The sequence below is a fragment of the Biomphalaria glabrata genome, chromosome 6 (genome assembly GCF_947242115.1).
Source record: "Biomphalaria glabrata chromosome 6, xgBioGlab47.1, whole genome shotgun sequence".
Lineage (NCBI taxonomy): Eukaryota > Metazoa > Mollusca > Gastropoda > Planorbidae > Biomphalaria > Biomphalaria glabrata.
The window spans coordinates 15,400,084-15,422,995 of NC_074716.1; the positions used below are offsets into that span (position 1 = coordinate 15,400,084).

Sequence of the window (22,912 nt, forward strand, 5' to 3'; positions counted from 1 at the left end):
CACTTCGGGGGCTGATTTTGAGTTTGTGTTTACACACAAACTGTCTTTGTAACCTTTGTTAAATGTTTACATATTCTGAAAATATTTTGTGTCTACATGAAGCTAATATCAACCATGTCCGAATTAAAGAAGAAATTTAGACTACACAATAGTGTGTTGATTATTTTAGATTTTGGCTTATCATTCCTTCATTCATTATCTCTACTACTTATAGCAAAATCCGGAATACCGCACATATTTGCGAGAAAAGAAAAAGATTCTGCCAGGGAGATCAGCTCTTCTGGCTTCAAAAAGATTGTACAAGATAAGGGCATCGAATCATCATCATCATCTTTCCTTTGCGTTCCTCGTGGAACATATAGGGTCTCATTAAAAACATGCCACTCTACACGGTATCTTGCTAGTTTTTTTTTTCTTCCCAACTATTTCCTGTCCCTGCACAGCTTCATAAGTCTCCTTTGAGAAGCCCTACTCTCGCATCTGACTATGTTTAGTGTTTGTGTTAATTAGCCTATCGCACAACCCCTGTGTCCCTGGCAGGATATGCACCCTTTGTCTGGTCACTTCCCTAACAGACCTGTCCAGCTTGGTAGTACCTGCCAGTACTAAGGCTTGTCTTCGAGTCCAAAGATTAGTGGGAGTGCAGTATTTCCCGTGGCTGCGCAGCCCCAGCTGTGACTTACATATTTTGTCACATCCAGGCAAGCATAACCATTGTTCGCAGGTGGTCGATTTAGATTTTCTTTTCGCCGTCTGCATTTGTCCTCGGCAGCTGATTTTCTTTGGTCTTAAATGTGAGTGAGAGACTTTCAACTGCCTCGTTCTGAGGCCGCATGCAACCAGGTGCTCTCTTCTATGTCAGCCAAGGAAAGTTGAAGCCTAAGCTGGTCTTTGGAGCGTTTCCGCGGGGCGCCTCTGTTACGTCGACCACCTTTTAGCTCACCAAAAAAAAAAAAAAGACTGCCTTTGGCATACGTTCGTCTCGCATACGGGATACGTGCCCAGCGTAACTGCCGGACCATAAGAAGTTTCTCTATACTGTCCATACCGGCGTTCGCAAGGACATCACTGTTTGTAATGCGGTGTTGCCACCGTATGTTTATGATGGAGCCCAAGCTTGTACCTGCCAGTATACCGCCGGTATATCTCTAAGGGTCATTGAGGCACTCAAGCTGTCACACCACGGCAAGGTGTTTATGCGGGCCTTAGTTTTGGTATTACTGATCTACTGGTTTGAATTTAGATTCATGTCAAACATGGAGAATGTTTCCTTCACATTTTTTTTTTTTACTTTGCCACGAAAATAAAAGAAGATTGTGATAATACGTTTACCCGTTCAACAGACATTCATATCAAATATAAAATACTGTGAAAACGGGTTTACCCGATATGTTAAAAAGTTTCGTTTTTTTTAAATAGAGATACTTTTTTGGGGTCTATTTTTAGGGCCCTCCGGTAGCGGTAGGGACATTAAACATAGGCCTACACTACGGTCTCTGCCATGATATAAGGAACATTTAAGCCAAGTTTTATCAAGATTGGTCAAACGGTTATGATTTCTATGCAAGACATATATAAGCCTTTACTTTCTGCTTTATACATTAGATAAAAAGTTTGTCAATCTAGGAAGCACCAGTCCTAAGAAATCCTCTAGTTTTATTTCACTAATATATATTTAATATCTAAATAAGGCCTTTTTTTTTTTTTACTTTGCCTAACGCAGAACTAGTCATACTATAAAATACCGAGGCCAAGTAAGACATGAAGAATCATATCGTACTTTGTCTAAAATCACCTGGCATTCTGAAGAATGCCTGCTTTTATCACTTATCTTATCTTATATAATACAGACGTTACTTCAAAAAAGAAGATGATTACGTCCTACGCGTCATGCATTTAGTCATGCATATTAACCAATGACTTAAATTCAGCCAAGTCACTGGTTTTCCTGACTAGCTCAGGCAACCCATTCCATGCTCTAATAGCACTAGGGAAGAAGGAGTGTTTGTACAAATTTGTCCTAGCATATGGGACAAGGAATGTGCCTTTATCTTTGTGTCTTTCAGAGTATTTTATTAAATTTTGTTTTTGTATTTGAAGATTATGATTCAGTGTTTTATGTATCATTGCTACTTTACTTTTGAGCCTTCTGTCCTGAAGGCTTTCTAAATTTAGTGATTTTACTAAAGGTGTTACTCTAGTCAAATATGAATATTATTCGTTTGTTATGAATCTCACTGCTCTATTTTGTGTCTGTTCCAGTTTCTTAATGTTTTCTTGAGTTGAGGTGTCCCAAACAGAGGATGCATATTCTATTATTGGCCTAACCAAGGTTAAATAACATTTTAGTTTTATGTTCTTATTTGATTTATAGAAATTTCTTTTAATAAACCCTAATGCTTTGTTTGATTGTTTAAAATAGTTTCATCAATATGGGGATTCCATGACAGTTTTTCATTTATTATAACACCTAGGTATTTTTCGTTTTTAGTCTGTGTTACTCACTGGTTTGCCATGAATAAGATACGTGGAATTAATTTGTTTTAGTTTTTTTGTTACTCTTAACAACTGACATTTTTCTGGGTGGAAAGACATGCTCCAATTTGATTCCCATTTCTGTAATTCATCTAATTCTCTTTGTAAAATATCTGTGTCTTGTGTTGTTTTTATTGTTCTATATATTATGCAATCGTCTGCAAATAATCTGACTTTTGTTCCTGAAGTAATGCAATTTGGTAAATCATTTATGTAAATTAAAAATAGTAGTGGACCCAAGACTGTTCCTTGAGGTACACCTGAGTTTACAGTTATCGATGTTGATTCAGAGCCATTTATTATTACAGTTTGTTCTTTCCCTATCAGAAAATCTTTAATCCACTGATGCAGTGGACCATTAATGCCGAAATATTTTAATTTTTTAAGCAAACTATGGTGGTGAACTTTGTCAAAAGCCTTAGAAAAATCTAGTAAGATAGCATCTATTTGTTCACTATTATCTAAACCTTTTGAAAAATCATCAATTAGTCCTATTAGTTGTGTTTCACATGATCTATATTTCCTAAAACCATGTTGGTATGGTGTGAGGACATTATGTTTGTCTAAGTGGTTTATGATGTTGCTACATATTATGTGTTCTAGGATTTTACATGTGATGCTGGTAAGTGATACTGGTCTGTAGTTTCCTGGGTCAGATTTTTCTCCTTTTTTAAATAGGGGGGGTGACATTAGCTTCTTTCCAGTCCTTTTGGTACTCTGCCCTGGTTAAGTGAAGCCTGAAAGAGTATTTTGAACACTGGGGCTAGCTCATTGCTTAGTTCTTCGAGTAATCTAGCTGGAATACCATCAGGTCCAGAAGCTTTATTTGGTTTGGTGTTGGCTAATAGTTTTTTAATTCCATTTTCTTGTACTACTATATCTTCTATGTTGTTTACTTGGTTCAAATTCAGTAATATGTCTTTGTCTCCTGGGGCTGAGAATGCTGATGCAAAGTATTTGTTTAGGATGTTTGCTTTAGTTTCATTATCATTATGTATTATGTTATGTTCATCTTTTAATGGCGCTATGCCTGTTGTTTCCATTTTCTTAGACTTAATGTATGACCATAGGTTTTTGTTGTTATCTTTAGATATTACATTGTTTTTGCTGGTAACATATAAATACCGGTATATGATTCTTTTTTAGTGACATATCTTGACATTTCACTTATTTTTCCTCCTTCGCTGCACTCCTTGGTTCCAGCAAGTTCTATAAAAACAACAGTGTGCCAAGATGGAACATTTGTTCAATAAAAAGAACAGTTTGCCAATCAAGGCTATATTCCAATTGAAAATGTTTGTTTCAATAAATTAAGCAATCTTATAATTAATAATGTTGAGCTAAGAACTGCACATTACACAATCAGGCACAGTAACCATGACAACAAAGTAAAAATGAATCAAATCAATGTTTTTTTTAAATGCATTTTATTGAGTTTTCAGCTTATTACTTAATGTATTTTGTTCATTCAATCTCTTGTATGCAAAAAAACTCAACAGATTAAAAAAAATTTATAAGGAACACAACTCAGACAAGTTCAGTTCACCATCAAAGACATTGCAAGTTGTTGCATTCTAAACAATGTTTATGAGGCCAAAGTTCAAAACTACCTATTATGTGTTATAATTTGTACAAATGTATGTACACAATCATATATTCTTAGCACAAGATTGTTGTGTTCATTAACTTAACGCAAACAACTTTTAGGCATCAAAATTTATGTGTAGAATATGACCAGAACCTGGAAGAGCTGTCATTAATCATTATATAAATAATTATTCTCAAAGTACTTGAAAAGTACAGAACATAAAACACAAAATCATGTTAAAATCACAATCTGCTAGTCATTCTAGGACAGAATTCTTTGCAATGTAAACTTGGAACTAATCAACAGAAAAAAATGTGTGATTTATAATAACTGTATAGAATTCTAGAAAATAAATAGGAAATTTTGGGAGTGATGTAATAAAATTATAAGTATGTTTGAATGGAAAGAAGTGATAGAATATTATTGACAATATGTAAAAATCACTTGTATAACATACTGGAACATTACAGCCTTGTAACTATTTTATTTGAAGCTATGGTGGGATGGCCTTGAATAGGATGTTGTAGTGCTTGGCTTAGAGCGATATCTTGTAAGAGCTGGCAAATGCTTAGATTTGCTGAAACGCCAGAATGCATTGGCTCCACGTTTTAAGTCACCATCTTCAGATAAACTGATCATACACTTAAACCAGCTGTCATACAATGGCATGTAGGGTGGTGAGCCAGCAGCAAGTCTGTAGAAATAATGTAATGTTTCATTGAAATATTTAGGAATATGGTAAATCTCAACACATAAATGTCAAATTGAGGCTCCCAAAAGAGCCCTGGTGGAGTCTGGAATTCAAGTCCAGCTCTACTTAAAACATTTTGTTTAAAAATTAAGGTAGCTGGCCTTTATGACACCCTTATAAACTGCAACATATAAGCGTCCCCAGTACATCATTTTTATGTGGTGTACTATGTCAAGGTAGCCTGAGAAGTGCAAACAAGATATTTCTTAATCATTGGCTTCTGATAGCTCTTGAGTTTCTACTCAGTTAAGGAAATATGTGTGGGAGATCATTTATTTCTGGAACTAGAAACAGGCTGTTCAACAGGGGAGAAGTTCAAATACTGTTGAAGCTTAATAATTTCATTTACAGAATTTTAGATAGCTAGCAAGTCCATCTGTCTTATAACAGTAATCTGTCATAGTACTTGCCAAACTAAAGCTTAGTAAAAAAAAAATGGTAGCAGAAATTGATGAATACTAATGGAAGAATACTAAATTCAAGGGTATTAATGTGAAATTATGTAATCATTATGCTAATACTCACCCACTTCCACTGACTGCCATTATGTTGGTCACAAGTGTAAAAGGATAAGTGAAGTGAGCAACAAATAGCTGGAAACATACAAAAATAAAATATGAAAAAATGCAGGTTGAGAGAAATAACATTAAATACATGATTAGAAAAGTAACACGACTTCAACTTTGTATTGTTAGCATTTCAATATCTGAACTCAACAAAAAAAAAAATAATTGATAAGATTGCAGCATACTCCTTGCTTTAATGACCACCCAAGCCTTAAACATAATTTAACTTACCCCACATGCAGCTGAGGTGTAGGACTTCAATTCCTGAAAATAATTAAATAAATTTGTAGTAAAAAAAAATAAAAATAAGATGAAGTACAGAGGAATAAAAAGGGTTCCTTTGGTTAATTAACGTATGATGTTAAACTAAAATAATAACACCTAAATCACACAGAAGTTACACATTAAGTCACATTTTAGAAGTTTTCTAGTTAAGGTTATCTTTCTTCTGAACAAGACAGGAAGAGTTATTCTTTAAAACAAAATGCATAAGGAGTTTACAAAAAAAGACTGTATCGCAATAGGAGTTAATGAGATAAGAACTAACCACAATAATAGAAATACACAGGATTCTCACTATCAATTTTAGGTTTTGAGATCTAAATGTGAAAAAAATTGTAGGATGGATGGCTGAGGGGGTTGAGTTCAAATCCTGACTTGAGCTAAGTTGTGTTAGCTAAATGCCTAAAGACAGCATAAAAACCTCCCAGATACCCACTTCACGTCCACAAAAGATATGTTTGTTGTTTTTAAAATGTTTTACATGTTTCGGATGTTCCTTCAGAGTTGAAGATAATTACTTCCTAGTCCAAACTTCCTGCGGGACGACGGGCATGGGAGCGGCAGGGTTTCAACCCTCGACCATCGATAAATCTGAACGACAGTCCAGCGCGCAAACCGCATGACCAGGCAGCCATATTGGAACCATAGCCCAATGACCATCCTATAGCATGAAAGATCTAATGACAGACTGCACAAAACCAATTACAGATTTTTCCAACAGGGACAGCTACAAAAAAAAAATTAAAAATTTGAACAAATAATTTTTACCTTTTCTTGTATAAAATATTTGTTGAGGAGCTTAGCTAGAAAACTGGTCACCCATATTGCTATAATTTCTCCAAGTACCCGAGGTACTAAACCACTAAAACAAATAAAATAGTGGTTCTTAGAAGCAAATAAAAAATGTACAAGAATAAAATTGTGAACCTTAAGTAAAAAAAAAAAAAATGATTGAAACACAGTTTAAAGACTACTGATACATTTTAAAGACTAGATCAAAAGGAGACTAGGCCATCCACCTCCCTACTTGGATCTGTTCTAGGTAAAACATAAGTTGGCCTAGCATTTCAAGAGAAGTAGTCTCAACTCTTACAACAATTACAAATTTGGTCCGTCCCTGGTCAAGGATGATCTATTGGAGTGGGTCTAAAATTATAGAACATTATTAGGAAGCTAGTCTTCTTGAAGAGCCCCAAGGGTCAAAATGGATAAATCAATAGTAAGAGAAAAATAAGACAGTAGAATTGACTAAATATACCCAAATGAAATGAGCTGCCAAAAAATAGAATTAGTTAGCAATGTATTGTCACAGCTCTATGCAGCTAATGTCTCACAGGATTAATAAAACAAATATATAAGATTTTTTTTTTTAAATACTGTCATCAAGGCAAACGTAAGATATTTTAGTTTAGTTAGTCCACCCAAGTTTAATTTTTTTGGAAAATGTTAAAGTGGTAGATCATTGTACAAACCACATCACAAATTCATTATTTTGGTTTCAGATGTTGCACCCTTTGATGTAGATTTCTTGGCAAATGTGAATGTGATGATTTATATAGAGAAAATGCAGACAATACAAATAATGGTTGCAGAGTACTTATGATTGATTTTTTTTTAAACGTTTGCTGTGAACTTGATATCAATCTATAACCAATCATCACATACCCTATTAACCGCTAGGTATTGTAGGGAACTTAAAAATTACTTGTTTTTTTTTAAACAAGACATGCGATTATGAGTACAATTGTTAGAAAGACCAAAAAAAAATTATTTGGTTCAGTCTACTTACGAAAAGAATCCTAAAACACCATCATGATGATAAATTTCTTTAACTGATGACAGTACAGAGCTAAAGAAAAAGAATTATTTTTAAATTATTCATCAGATTAAACTTTAAAAACATTTAAGAAATGATAGACTATTATTAATATATTGTTATGACTTTGCCATGCGCACCGCCATCCAAGATAGTGCAGAAAGAAGGTGCGCACTATCTGTGACTAACCAAGTGGATGTTGACATGAGGAGACTAACGATTTCGGCCCAAGTAGAGAGCCAATATGGAGATGCTGTACTCAAGGCAGATGCCCTTTGTGTTTGTTTTGTCTCTATGTAAATAAACGTCTATGTCCTCGTTAAGTTGCCTCACTTAAGTTATTACAATATAAATAAGACAAAAACATCTTTCACAAAGGAAGTGGTTCTGACATAAGGAAATAAATTATACACGATTGTAAAATGTTTAGGTTTACAATTTTCCTTCAGATTTAGAAGATTTAGATTCTAGCCCCAACTCCCACAGGATGATGAGGAATGATAGTCCAGAGTGCATACCACAAAACCAGGCAGCCATATAAACTACACAACAGCTATGCATATACATTATTCTTACATGGACAACCTTTTCTATAACATAAAGTGGATACATTTATTATTTAAATAAAACAAATTTAATGTAATTAAAAGTGAAGAATATAAAAACATAAAAAGGCATTTTCAAAGAAAAGAGGGAAAAACAACAACAGAATCAGACCATATGACGGCGTAAATTTTAAGCTCATGATCTAGCAACAGAATTCAGGAACTAAGTCAACAAACCACATGACATTTATCAATAATCCATTTTTATGATTGGCTTTATACACCAGAAAAATTTTAATTAAAAAAAAAAAAAGCTACTTATTGTAATTTTGTCAAAATGTTTTTAAAAATACTGGTAATTTCCTACCACATTCAACACCATTAGGAATCTAAATACTCCACTGTATAGCAGTAGAAGCAAATAGGTTAAATCTGGTCTCAGGGTTAGTAGCACTTTTCCATCACAAAATTTTAGGAGGTTTTTGTGTGTGTGCCCATGTGTGTGATACAATGTAAAACACACAAAACTATATATATGCATAAAATCAATTATTGGTACATGAATGTGGAGAAATATCTTGCTAACATCCCACCCGGAACAAAAAAACAATGTCATCAGCTGTGGCATGTCAAAAAAAAATGTGATGAAAGTTATCTTATAGTCAAGTAACAACTTCACTGTCATCCCAAAACCTCAAACATCCATATTTTTTAATTTTACTTTTTTTTTTCAAAGATTTATTAAAGAACTCTGCAAATGGTTGCTATTCCATTTTTTTTTTTAAAATAAGAAACATCTTAGAAATGGCTTCATAATAAATATTCTTTGTGGTGGAAATGTACATTTCTAGTTCCTATGTGCATCACAAGTCATGGTGTGTATGTTTACAACTGTATTTGTAGACAGTGCTAAATAAATATAATACTGTGTCACACTCAATAGATCCAGAAAAGGTTATCACTGACTTAGCTTTACAAAGAAAAGATTGTAAAAAAGATAAAAGATTGCATTATTCTGTAGTCTTAATCTCCCCCCATTCAAAAAACAAAAAAAAAAACTTTTCTTAAACTGATTGGCAATAGACTAAAAAGCAGGACTTCATGATAAAGGGTGCCAGGGAAGGTGGAATTCAAAACTAAGTTGACAATAATGCAAGCAAACTACTGGTTCTAGCGCATCTTCAGCCATAATAATGAGAGGAAATAACAATTTCTTTGCTACTGGTGGAAAAATAATGACAGGTGAAATGACGCCTTCAATCATGAGGTCACACTTAAGCACACAAATGGGTAAAAGCTAGACCTAACGATATATATTCTCTAATGATTGGTCTTGGTGAAAGGCAGTGTAGATGGATCACTGGTCAGCTCATTTACACAGCCAGCCTGTTTTGCGATCAGAATGCCTAGATACACGCTTTTTATTCACCCCACATTGTTTAGCAAGAAATAAGCAAAATTATATATTTTTTTAAATATTGGGTAAAATTTTTAGGAGAGTGTACAACATTTTAAGAGACTTTACATTGTTTAAAAGACTTTAGGAGCGCAATGAACCCTGTGTTATAATAGACAAATTAGCTTACTTGTACTGTGTTTCTCTGCCAACAAACTGCACCATACATCTGACCATAATTACTAACAATAAAAGAAAAAAAATTATTAAATGTAAATTTTATTGTAACTCACTGACAATTGTAACTGCTTCATATATCAACAGTTCTAGTTTAAATTTCAAAAGAATGATTAATTCAAAAGATAGTTACCGTGAAATGGGTGGCTAACAATAACACCACAGCACCTGCCTAGAGTATCCTGTGTAGTCTTCATATAACAAAAAGTTGGTTAATAATGGTGTAAAAGAAAAATTATATACAATATTTAAAAAATTTAATTGTGATTTTACTGATTTTTATTTTTTTTAATCTAATTCATCTAAGCACAAAATTATTTTCAAGCAACCAAAAAAAATTATTAAAAGTTAAGCATTAAATAAGTTCAAATTTAAGCAAAACTAGTTACTCTCCATTTTTCTATATGGATGTTTATGGTACAACCAAAATAAATTTCTTGACATATCTACAATGATGAACCAAAAAAAAAAAAAAGCTGACCACAAACTTATTTACATTAAAAAAATGCCAAACAAAATTGTCATTCAATAAAGCAACTATTATTGTAATAAAAAATGTGTGTTTATATATTTGATTAGCATGTTAACAAATTTTGTGTATGTATTGAATTCTTATACCTCTTTTGCAAACTGTTTTAACCAAGGAATAAACTCCTCTTCTTCCTCTTTAGTACCAAGCTCATCCCTCTTCTTGTTCTTTTTGTCAACTATTTTTACTTTCTATTGAGATACAATTAGAAAGGAAAATAATATTTTCAACAAATTAATTTTGATACATCAATTATCACACAATAAAATTGATGAAATTTCTTTTAAAAATTAATTGATTCATAAATTTATATGAAATGCCTAAAAAAAATATATTTTATTTTTTATGAATGCCTTTCTTACATCTTGAATGTTGTATTGTACAATATTGCCTATGGTGCCTGCAAGAACTCGTGGAACAACACCTCTGTATAATCCAAAGAAACCATCAACTTTCCTGATATGCCCCACTGCAAATATATGTAAAAAAGCCATATTACAGAATAAGCTAAAGATCAAAGTTCATGTCACTCATTCCATATTCTCAATAATTTAAGCACAGAGGTGGTGTTTAAGATCTTTTTTTCTCAATTCTTAATTCACAAAAAAAAAAAAAAAAATGATATAAAAAAACAACAACATAATCCACAACAATATCTTAAGATAATAAAAAAGGAGATCAAGCATGTTATAATTGAGTGCATCTCATGTGCCTAGCAGTCTCTGGCTCTTCAGTATCTGTCTGCTGAGCAAATCAAAATGTGAAGTGCAACAAATGTTATATTACCCATAATCATCTTGCTGACTAGTGGTAATACCTTTCTTATTTTGTTTAGAGGTAGAGGAGCATTGCAAGTAAAATGTTACGAAACACTGCAACATTTTATTTTTTGTTTCCTTTTCAATTCTTTCATGCCTACAATAATCAGAGGTGGTGAAACAATAAGAGAGAGAGAGGGAGGAAATGAGTTGTAAAAAGGTAATCACGACACATGAATTTAAAAGTGAGACAGAAATGTTTGATGATCTGGGAGGAGGACCTTGATAAATGGAAAAGGTAAGGTACAGGTATTTAAGAAATTAGGGTGAGGGTGCTTGAGGGAGCCCAAGGCTCTATGTGTACAGGGGATAAATATTTATCAATTCCTCTTTATCTGACACATAGAACACATTATGTCATTCAGAAGATATTCAAAGCAGACTTAAAATGTCAAATTTTCATTGCCAACATTGCTTTTTGTATTAGTTTGTTAATATTGGAGTTACTGTGTTAGTAGAAAGCTATTATAAGTAAAAGTGAAACAAAAAGTATTACTTACTGTATCTGAAAATGTTGGGATAAACCAAAACATCTTTCCTGAAGATGAATGTTTTTGAAATTTCTGCAGGTAAAGGTTCATGGCCAACCTTATGAAAAAGAAAAAAAAGTCAACAACACAAAGTTTATAATAATAATAGGCTTTGTAATGTGACATTTAAATCTATGATTTATTCTCTCTAGCACTAGCCTTAGACTTTTAAACAGTGTAGTCAATTAATTGATCTAAAGCCAGAATAAACCTCTAACTCTATGGCTACTGGCTCTAGAACTCTAGTAGTCTCTAGACTCTCGATTTAGCTTTCTAGATTTGATAAATTATCAGATTCTATCTAGTCTAGATTTATGAATAAAAAAGCCTTTTTTTTAGTATGATATTACAAGTAACAAGTTACAAGGCAAAGAAGGCAAGGGGCTCAACAGCAGTTTCAGTATTAAAGTTAAAGCTAAACAAGTGAAGAGACTCAAAATAATATCTAATCAGACTAATGAGTCTAAATTAAAGTCATTAGTCTGATTAGATATTATTTTGAGTTATTATTCATTTTCTAGATCTACTATTTACTATACTGTCTATACTCTATGATAGACTATATAGAATAAGATTCAAGGTCTAGAGTCTAGATTACTCTGATCTACTTCAACTACTGAACTAGGAGAAAGACTAGGTCGTAGGAGTCTACTCTGCTAGTCAACTAGATCTAGATTCTAGATCTATTATTATTATAATCTATATTTATAGACTCTATACTAGTCTATACTCTATATAGATGATAGAGTCTACTATAATTATATAGACATAGATCTAGAGTAGATAAGATCATAATTAATGACATTTAATGTAAGTCAATACAATAGTCTGAATAGTCAGGACTCAAGTGTAAGTTAGACTGTTCTAAGATTAGTACAAATTAACAGATCTAGATCAGTAAAATAGGTAGATCTATTGATTCCATTCTTTATTCTAAGACTAAGACAAATCACAAGTCTCACAAGACTAAGACGACTAGATTAGATAACTCACTAAGATTAAGATAAGATTTCAATAATTGAAATATTGAATAAAAAGAATATAGATTCTTAGCATTCTTAGAATGATTCTAGTAAAAAATAAGAGTCTAAAAGTAAAATTAAAGTTTAAAGTCTAATCTGACTAATCAAATCATTATTAATTATTATTATTATTATCATATCTATTCAATTAATTCAATGAGAATCAAATGATATTGAATTGCCATTATTGGGTAGATCTTTCATTTTATACTCTATAGTGGCATATGTTCTTAAAGTAAAGATAAATACAAAAGAATCCTACTTAAGTAAAATAAAAGAATTAATTTACCTGCATTAACACTTTTGCATAACCAAAAGGATGCAAGAGTGCCGTAATAACGGCACCGCTCCCGTACTGCGCTAACGCAAGGGCAGCCATGTTTCTAAACAAAGTATCACGTGACAGGAAAGTGTAAAGATTTTGTCCTTAGATACCAATACCTATATAATCTAGAAAAAGTGTCTATCATGCTGGTTAAATAGATTTTATAGATATTAAATAATATAATCTAGATTTATTTAGCTAGATTTATTGAGATTTTAGTCCATCTAGATTTTTTTCCTAAAAATCTCTATAAAGACACAAACAAATTTTTTTTTTCATTATCTCTGCCTTTGGATTTAATATAGTGTAGATCTATCTAGATCTATAGGTACTCATTCTAGATCTATAACCATAGTGATAGATCATAGATGTAAACCTTAGACTTAGATCTAGTTATACAGAAGATATATTTTTTAAAATTATATTCTTGGCTGGTCTCCCCTACTTGCCGCTTCGTTTTTCATGGAAACGCTTTAAAGACGTTCTTAGGCGCCAATTTGCTTTAACCGACATCGAAGAGAGCATGCATCTGGCAGCAGGCGTCTTCCGAGCGAGACATCTGAAGGTTTCCTACAAATGCCTTGGGATACATGTCTGAGAGCAAAAGAAATTGAGAGACGTAGACAGCGAAAAGAGAAACTAAATCGACCACCGCCAGACAATGCACTGGATGTGGCAAAATATGTAGCAGCTAGGACTGAGTAGCCATTTGAAATACTCAGTACTGTACTAATCGTTTATCTTATGTCTGACTAATAAAAACCTTATAATAACAATTATTATTATTATAAAGTTACATTCAATGCTTATAGCTACTGCTTTATGTGTTCATATTGATGTAGGGCCTACACATTTTAATTTGGTCTTTTTAAAATTTAATTTTGAAAGCACTCATATATAAGAACTGTTGAGTATTGAAAAAAAATATAGCCGTTTCAATTAATTATCAGTATTTGTGTAGATATGAAACCATTTTTCTATTTTATTGCTGGGTATCATGTTTATTTATTGACCTTCCAAGAAGCAAAGTCAGAGACAAATACATTTAACTGTCTGCTGTATCTCACTAGGTGGAGAGAAGAACAAGCTAAGCCAACCTGATTTGTGGCATAATTCACTTCTTTTGTCATTTTTTTTTAAAATCCTTCCAAACTTTGAAACTGAGGCTGTTCTCTATGCATGAAGTCAGTGGCGTAGCATCCATGGCGCGAAAGGGTTCAATGAACCCGGGCCCACGACCATTAGGGACCCACAGCCTGTGACGTAGCAGCAATGACGCAAAGGGGTTGACTGCAGTTGGGCCCATGACTCTTGACCACGTGAGAAATTAGGGATGACACTAAAGGGAAAAAAAAAAGAACTACAGTTTTGTGAATATGAAAAGCTCCCTCAAAATACCCTAAACCTTACACGAAACTTTATATTCGTTATAAAACATTAAATCGTGTTTTAGGCTAGAGTTAATGCACCAACGGCTTGGATTACTTTGATGTAAGGAACTGCTTTCCATTAGGTTTATTATAATGGTGGCTAGCCCTAATTGTACGTTTGAGGAGACCATTGTTGCCAGTTCGTCCCTTTCTTTTTGTCCACGTATTGATAGTATTAGTAATTAGTATTAATTGGTGGGGGAAGAGAGCGTTTGGTTTAGAAAATATTCATGTGTTGTACAGAAAAATTAGGAAAGGTGCAAGGTAACAATACAATGAGGTCTATAGGGATAGCCCTGATATTCCCGAATTAATATTTCGCCACATCTGCTAATTATTCATTTTTTAAAAGCTTAATTTAATCTGCTAGTATTGTTTTTTTTTTATTTAAAATATGTAAATCATTATTTGTTATCACTTTCATATAGGCCTACTACAGGTTCTAGATCTAAACATTTGATTCTTCGCCGTATATGTTCCTCTGCTCTGGTGATAAAAAGATCTTGTGGCTTTATGTTCAGGGAGTAGTTATAAAGTTTAATTTACAATTCCATCGTATTTCTTTGCATCTATCGTAAGTGTATTTGTTAATTGGTGGTCGCTCTTCCTGTTTATTTATATATTTGAGGAATGTCTTTTCAGACAATCCGAATTTCCATCCATCCATCCCAGTGGCGCTACAGCCCATGGAGGGCTCTGGCCTGCTTTAACACATCCTTCCATTCAGATCTCTCCTGGGCCTTTCGTCTCCACGCCCTAACCCCAAGCTGCTTCAGATCTGCTTCCACGTCATCTATCCATCGCATTCGGGGTCTGCCTTTGGGTCGCCTGCCTTTTGGTTTTTGCCTGTATACGATTTTCGCCCCTCTGTTGTCTGGCATTCTTTCAAGGTGACCTGCCCAACGTAGTCTGTTCTTTTTTATTTCGTTCACTATTGGTGGGTCTTCATATAATTGATATAACTCATGGTTAGTGCGTGTCCTCCACCCTGTTTCATCCTGTATGGCACCATAGATTTTCCTAAGAATTTTTCTTTCCCAAGTGTTAAGTAAATTTTCAGATGTGTTTGTAAAATGTTTTGTAAAATGTTTTACATATTTCGGATGTTCCTTCAGAGTTGAAGATAGTTTACTTCCTAGTCCAAACCTCCCGCAGGACGACGGGGGATGGGAGCGGGCAGGGTTTGAACCCTCGACCGTCGATAAATCCGAACGACAGTCTAGCGCGCAAACCGCACGACCAGGCAGCCATCCATGTCTTTGTCAGTGTCCAGGTCTCACTTCCATACATTGCTGCCGGTCTTATTATGGTTTTGTATATTATTTTCTTGGTTTTCCTTGAAATCGTTTTGCTCTTAAGTAAATGGTGGGTGCTATAAAATGCCCTGTTGCCTGCTGCTATTCTTTCCTTTATTTCTGTTAGTAGGTCATTTTTGAAATTAATAGTACTTCCTAGATATTTGAAAGTTTGGACGTTTTCAAATTCGTGGTCTTTGATTTTGATATTTTGTCCCTCTGTTTGATTGTCTCTTGTCATTGTGATGTACTTGGTTTTACTGTCATTGACCTCAAGTCCTGCTGGTCGAGATGCTTCTTCTAGTTGTATGAAGGCTCTAGCGATGTCATCGGCATAAGCAAGGTATTGTAGAGGTTGGCTGTATATCGTCCCTGTTGGTTGTGGACCCATGTTTTCTCTCCTGAAGTAGTTAGTAATAGTTCCCCTTGTGTTTATGTGTATATTTCTTATAGCTCTCTCCAGTGTTAAATTGAAAAGCATGCAGGAAAGTGCGTCTCCTTGTCTTAATCCTCGTTTAATCCTAAATTCCCGTGAGTGTTCTCCTTGTATTATGACTTTGCTTTTTGAGTTGTTTAATGTCATATGTATAAGTCTTGTCAGCTTGTTGGGTATTCCAAAATCCTGTAGAGTGTCATATAGGTATTTCCTTCTGATACTGTCATAAGCCATTTTATAGTCTATAAAGAGTTGGTGGATTGGTATGTTGTATTCATGGCATTTTTCTAGTATACATCTTAGTGTGAAGATGTGGTCGGTTGTGGATTTGTTGGGTCTGAAACCACATTGGTAGTCACCTAAGATTTCTTTTTAATATTTTCCAAGTCTCTTAGTTATAAGCCTAGACAGTATCTTATAAGTCACATTTAGTAGAGAGATTCCTCTGTAATTACAGCACTTTAACTTGGATCCTTTTTTGTGTATTGGGGTTATAAGAGCCGTTTCCCATTCTGTTGGTATTACTTCTTCTTCCCAAATTCTTGATATTAGTCTGTGTATTTGGGAATGTAAGTCTTTCCCTCCATATTTAATTAGTTCTGCTGTGATTTGGTCCTCTCCTGGTGCTTTGTGATTCTTCATGGTCCTAATTATTTCTGATGTTTCAATGAGTGTTGGAGAGTTCACTAAGGGATCTGGTCCCCCATGTGGCAGTTCATATTCTCCATTGTCTCCATCTTCAGTGGTATTTAGGATCTCCTCAAAGTATTCAGCCCATCTCTCAATGACCCTGCTGTTTTCTGTAATAAGCTGACCATCTTTGTTCTCACACATGTGTGATCTAGCTTGAAATCCGTTCTTTTCATCTTTAATTTTCATATACATTCCTCTCACGTCTCCCTCCTTTGCTAGTTCCTCAATTTGAGTAATCTTGGACTTTTCCCATTCCCGTTTTTTCTTTCTTACAACTTTTGTGGCCCTTCTTCTTGCTTCATTGTATTGCTGTCTAGTGTTCCTGGTTTCTCTCTGTAGCATTATCATTCGGGCATTGTTCTTCTCTTCTATAGTTTGTCTGCATTCATCATCATACCACCCTATTTTCTCGTTCTTTGGTTTAAGTCCAACTACTTCTTCTGCTGTTCTTTTGATAGCATGCTTTATTATTTCCCAATGCTCATTTATGTTATTTTCGCAGTCCTTTTCTAATGTTGTCAGTTGCGTTTGGAGTGCCATTCTATAAGTTTCTGCAACAAGTGGATCCTTTGTGAGTTTTTGACTATCATATTGCTGTGCTCTCTTTCTTTGGTAATTGTGTATGGTACTTATTCTTTGTCTAAATTTAGCTTTTACTAGTAGGTGGTCTGAGTCAGCATTAGCTCCCCTGAAACTTCTTACATCTAGTATGTCTGATCCATGTCTCTTATCTATGAGTATATGATCTATTTGATTCTGGGTGTTGCCATCAGGTGAGATCCAGGTTATCTTGTGAATATTCTTATGTTGGAATTTTGTGCTGCTGATAGACATTCCTTTTCCTGATGCAAAATCCACTAATCTTATGCCATTATTGTTGGTCTCTTTATGTCAGCTTTCTTTGCCAATTGTTGGTCTGAATGCTGGTTCCTTTCCAATTTTTGCATTGAAATCTTCTAGGACTATTTTGATGTCATGCTTTGGTGCTTCATCATAAATTCTTTCCAGTCCATCATAGAAGGCTTCTTTTGTGTTATCATCTGCATCTTCAGTAGGGGCATGAACATTGATAAATGATATGTTGAAGAATTTTCCTTTCAAACGTAGTGAGCAGAGTCTATCACTTACAGGTTTAAATCCGATGACATTACCTACCATTTCCTTTTTAACAGCAAAACCTGTACCTAAGTTGTTAGTGCTTCCACCACTATAAAATATAGTATACTCCTTGGTTCTGAGAATGTCCGAGTCTTTCCACCTGATTTCCTGTAGGGCTACAAGGGGTATCCTATATTACTTTAACACTTCAGTAAGTTGGGCTAACGCACCTGCTCTATAAAGGCTTAGCACGTTCCATGTCGCAAAACAAAAATCATGTCCTTTTCCAGGCCTAGGTCGTTTTCCGTTGAGATCTGTCCGGGTTTTCTTGTGTGTATTAGCTTTCGTAACAGTATTTTTTATATGACAGAGTTGTTAGCCCTGTGCATAACCATCTGGGGGGCTGCCCCTTTCAGCTCTCTGGATAGCTGCCTTTATTTTCGGGTAAGGTGCCCTAGCCTTTGTGGATCCCTCCACTTCCTGCAAGGCAGCAGGTTTGATTTTGGTCCACCCCGGGTATTTTATTTCCCCGGTACCCACCATATCTGGAGGGCATTCCCCTATCCGCCACCTGGGGAGGCGCTCGATGGGAGATCGAAAACTCCACACGAGAGACAATCCTATTAGAGAAGAAAAATATGGAGGATGGAATTGTCTAAAAGTTATCTGGCGGTAAAGCCATGAAATTCTCTATAGGTAGGTAGTCTAGAGCTCTTGGAGGCTCTCAAGATATCTGCCGCTGATGTACCGGTTTAAGAACCCATATACGTGGTTCTTGGTGCCGATATCGGTCAGATTAGGGGATAGAATTGTCGGTAAGTCTTTTGGGAATGAGACCTTCAGGCTCGAGGTCGTCCAATGGAAGAGGAAAAAACGAAAATTACGTGACACCGGGTTTCCCCCTCTAGAGCCAAAAGGTGAATCGTGGACATTTTAAAAATGTTTGCAGAGGAAGGATTCAAGGTGGAGGTAGATGAGGCTACAACACCTGGTGAGGCTGAGGTTGTGGAGGTAGATGAGTCTACAACACCTGATGAGGCTGATGTGGTGGAGGTAGATGCCCAGGGGAGTGAAAACTTCAAGCTAAATAAGAGAATCCCTCTGGAGAACATGTGAGATCTGCGTCTGGGTGTCCTATTAAATTAAAAAGGAAATGACAGTCTCTCTCCTCTTCTGAGGATATATTTGCGAGCCCAATGGTTATTAGAGGCGAGGAGGCTGTGAGTTCAAGCAAATAGAATTTGAATGTTAGTACCGGGGAGATCCCTGAAACTCAATTTCTTGTAATAAATTAACAGGACAGCCCTATGCCGTCCAAACTAAACTATTAAATTGCTAATAGAAATGTATCTATTCCGATAAAACTCAATCATAGACATCACAATCCTGTCACTTAATATACGTGGCCTTAGAAATAAACAAAAATACATTGTCCATCTGTCCAGAAAATACAAGCCAGATTACATATTTTTTTACAAGAATAAAATATAGACACACAATACAAGGCACTCAAATACACATTAGATAGATGGGTGCTACAGTTTAGGAAACATGGCTAGAGGAGTAGCAATAGGGGGCCTACATGTATTTCAAATTTCTGAAAGATTTAAAATGGTCCACACTTTCAGCGATAATAGGGGTATATAGTTGTAGTCAAAGTTAAAACGCACATTTACTCTAGCGAACATATATAGCCTACACCTGCACAGTACTCGGAAAAATCAGATTTTTTGTTTGTTTTGCTAGCTTATGTGACACTACTTGCGATTTCGCTGTTTTTATCATAAATAACTACATTTTATCATAAAGTTTTCCCATTTTCACAGCATGCATGCCATTTCTCACTTTGTATCCAATTGTTCAGCATAGCGGTCATTTTCGAAATTCCGACTGATCAAAAATTATAGACGAATTTCTCTGACACAGGGCAGGTTGGCTTCACGTTCTGTTCTTTCCATTGAGCGAGAAATTAACCAAGTTTAGAAATAGATGCACTGGTTACTGACTTTGCTACTCTATTTATTGATAAATGATGGAAGTAGAATTAGATTATAGTTTGCATTAATATTTAAAAGTTGTACACCTAGAAGTGTTTTAAGAATGTAAATGTGAAGAATGTAGAACTCATAAAACATTCCTTTATTCATTTGAAACATCTTTATGTCGTTTTATTCTGTTAAGAAATTGTACAAGCATTGACTTTTAAGACTTTATTACTTGCCCTAACTGAATCAAACGTAATTACATTGTTACTCATTACTTATAAAAAGGGTACACTACTTGTATCGGGCTTCTTTTGGTAAATGTACTGATACATTCAAATAACTCAATTGTTTTATCTCACTTTACATTGTCATATTGTGGGAGGGGCCCCACTAACATATTCTTGAACCCGGGCCCATGGGTACCTTGCTACGCCACAGCATGAAGTGAGAATGTTTGAAAATAGTGATAAAAATAGAGCTTCTGATTTAAAAACAAAACAGTAAAATTTTGTTTATTTGAAAGATTGCATTTCTGACCACTTTTCAATTGTAACATCAGGAGGAGGGTTTTAAAAGCATTATGGTGACCATTTTAAATCACACAATTTGGATAATTCTTCTGCAGTTTTCAAAGAAAGATAAGATACGATCTTCAAAATAATGAGAACATACTTTTGGCTGATGAAATCTAGAATCCCTTATCCCTCCCCTAAACAAAGTAGGTAGTCCTACATATAGTAACATACTTTTGGCTGATGAAATCTAGAATCCCATATCCCTCCCCTAAACAAAGTAGGTAGTCCTACATATACTAACATGAAATCTAGAATCCCTTATCCCTCCCCTAAACAAAGTAGGTAGTCCTACATATACTAACATGAAATCTAGAATCCCTTATCCCTCCCCTAAACAAAGTAGGTAGTCCTACATATACTAACATGAAATCTAGAATCCCTTATCCCTCCCCTAAACAAAGTAGGTAGTCCTACATATACTAACATGAAATCTAGAATCCCTTATCCCTCCCCTAAACAAAGTAGGTAGTCCTACATATACTAACATGAAATCTAGAATCCCTTATCCCTCCCTTAAACAAAGTAGGTAGTCCTACATATACTAACATGAAATCTAGAATCCCTTATCCCTCCCCTAAACAAAGTAGGTAGTCCTACATATACTAACATGAAATCTAGAATCCCTTATCCCTCCCCTAAACAAAGTAGGTAGTCCTACATATACTAACATGAAATCTAGAATCCCTTATCCCTCCCCTAAACAAAGTAGGTAGTCCTACATATACTAACATGAAATCTAGAATCCCTTATCCCTCCCCTAAACAAAGTAGGTAGTCCTACATATACTAACATGAAATCTAGAATCCCTTATCCCTCCCTTAAACAAAGTAGGTAGTCCTACATATACTAACATGAAATCTAGAATCCCTTATCCCTCCCCTAAACAAAGTAGGTAGTCCTACATATACTAACATGAAATCTAGAATCCCTTATCCCTCCCCTAAACAAAGTAGGTAGTCCTACATATACTAACATGAAAACTAGAACCCCTTATCCCCCCCCCTAAACAAAGTAGGTAGTCCTACATATACTAACATGAAATCTAGAATCCCTTATCCCTCCCCTAAACAAAGTAGGTAGTCCTATATATATACTAACATGAAATCTAGAATCCCTTATCCCCCCCCTAAACAAAGTAGGTAGTCCTACATATACTAACAATTTGACTTCTCAGTTCTATATCTAGATGTTGATCTAGCTGTCTAATTCCCTTTCACTTTGTAGTATTCCCTTACCTCACCCACCCTACAGGATAGTCCTATATAGGTACACTGTTAGACTATTTTTTGGCTTCTTAATAGTCTCAATTCATTATTCATCTAAATAACAGTTTCACAATTGACTAACTTAGTAGGCCTACACACAAATACAAGAGTTCATAGATCTTGTTAGTATTCTAGAAAATGTCAACATACTGTTGTAACTGTAGTGGCATCTGGGTAGGGGTAGCCATGTATTTGATCAGCTGACAAATGTTATACTGGCCTGCGTGACTTACTGTGCAAGTGGTCTGTGATATGATTGTGTTATTTTGTGCAGTGTTTGCAAAGAGCCTGATAGCGAGTCATAGAAGAAAACATTGTTTTGGGGGAAAGTGTATCTTATGCAGGGATAACCCTGCACTCTAAGTTTTGAAATTGGCCAATACACAGTGTCTATGCACTAATGACACAGAGAAGATTTGTTAACTTAGACATGCCATCCACATGCAAATGGAAGAATTCCCAAGCTCGCCAAAAGTCAAACCCAAGGACTCCCAAGCTACAGAGATATCTGCAAGTAGTATCTCAGGATTACAAATACCAATGAACGTATGCAGGATGAAATGACACAAGATTGGATGCATGGAGACAGACTGCACTGCTGATAGCAAAAGGACAGTCTCAGAATATATCAAGAGGAAGAAAGCATTCTGATAGCCCTTAAAACATATAAATTCTAGCGCAAAGTTTGCAGCTCCAGAATCGGCTTACAGCATGCTTCCTGCCCCAATTCAAGGAAAGACCAAACACCAGTAATTCATCTCGGCATAGTCAGTCTCATTCTGTCTCAGCCAAGATGAATTAATTGCCTTGTTCATTAAACTAATACAACTGTATTAAAAATTTTCATTAAAAAATTTGGGTCTTACAAAATACAAAGTTAAAATACTTATTGCAAAAATATTTATTTGTGAAAATAATATAAAAAAATTATTGTATTAATTTATGTAGAATTTTTTTTTATATGGTAACTAATATCAGAAATGTGATGATTTAGAATTATAAAAGAAATCAAAGTATACCACATAAAAAAAAACAGACTAGCTGTAGTTTTAACATATTAACTTTCTTTAGAAAAATGTACTTAAATTTCCATTTATAGCCAAAACTAACTCAAGCTATTTATACGGCTATGATTACAAGGACAAAAGTAAATTTATTAAATATGGGTTATTAAAACCACATTTTCATACATTTT

General features: G+C 34.8%; 1 protein-coding gene across 1 annotated transcript; it reads right to left on the reverse strand.

The window, feature by feature from the left end:
- Positions 1–3,943: 3,943 nt before the first annotated feature.
- LOC106057610 (mitochondrial carrier homolog 2-like) lies at positions 3,944–13,052 on the reverse strand. Its single transcript, XM_013214878.2, has 11 exons — positions 12,905–13,052; positions 11,564–11,651; positions 10,608–10,714; positions 10,335–10,436; positions 9,850–9,907; positions 9,670–9,721; positions 7,512–7,571; positions 6,491–6,584; positions 5,672–5,704; positions 5,400–5,467; positions 3,944–4,817 (listed from the first exon to the last, which is right to left on the reverse strand). Exons 1-11 carry the CDS (start codon positions 12,992–12,994, stop codon positions 4,607–4,609), a joined length of 963 nt encoding a protein of 320 aa, XP_013070332.1. The 5' UTR covers positions 12,995–13,052; the 3' UTR covers positions 3,944–4,606.
- Positions 13,053–22,912: the final 9,860 nt, after the last annotated feature.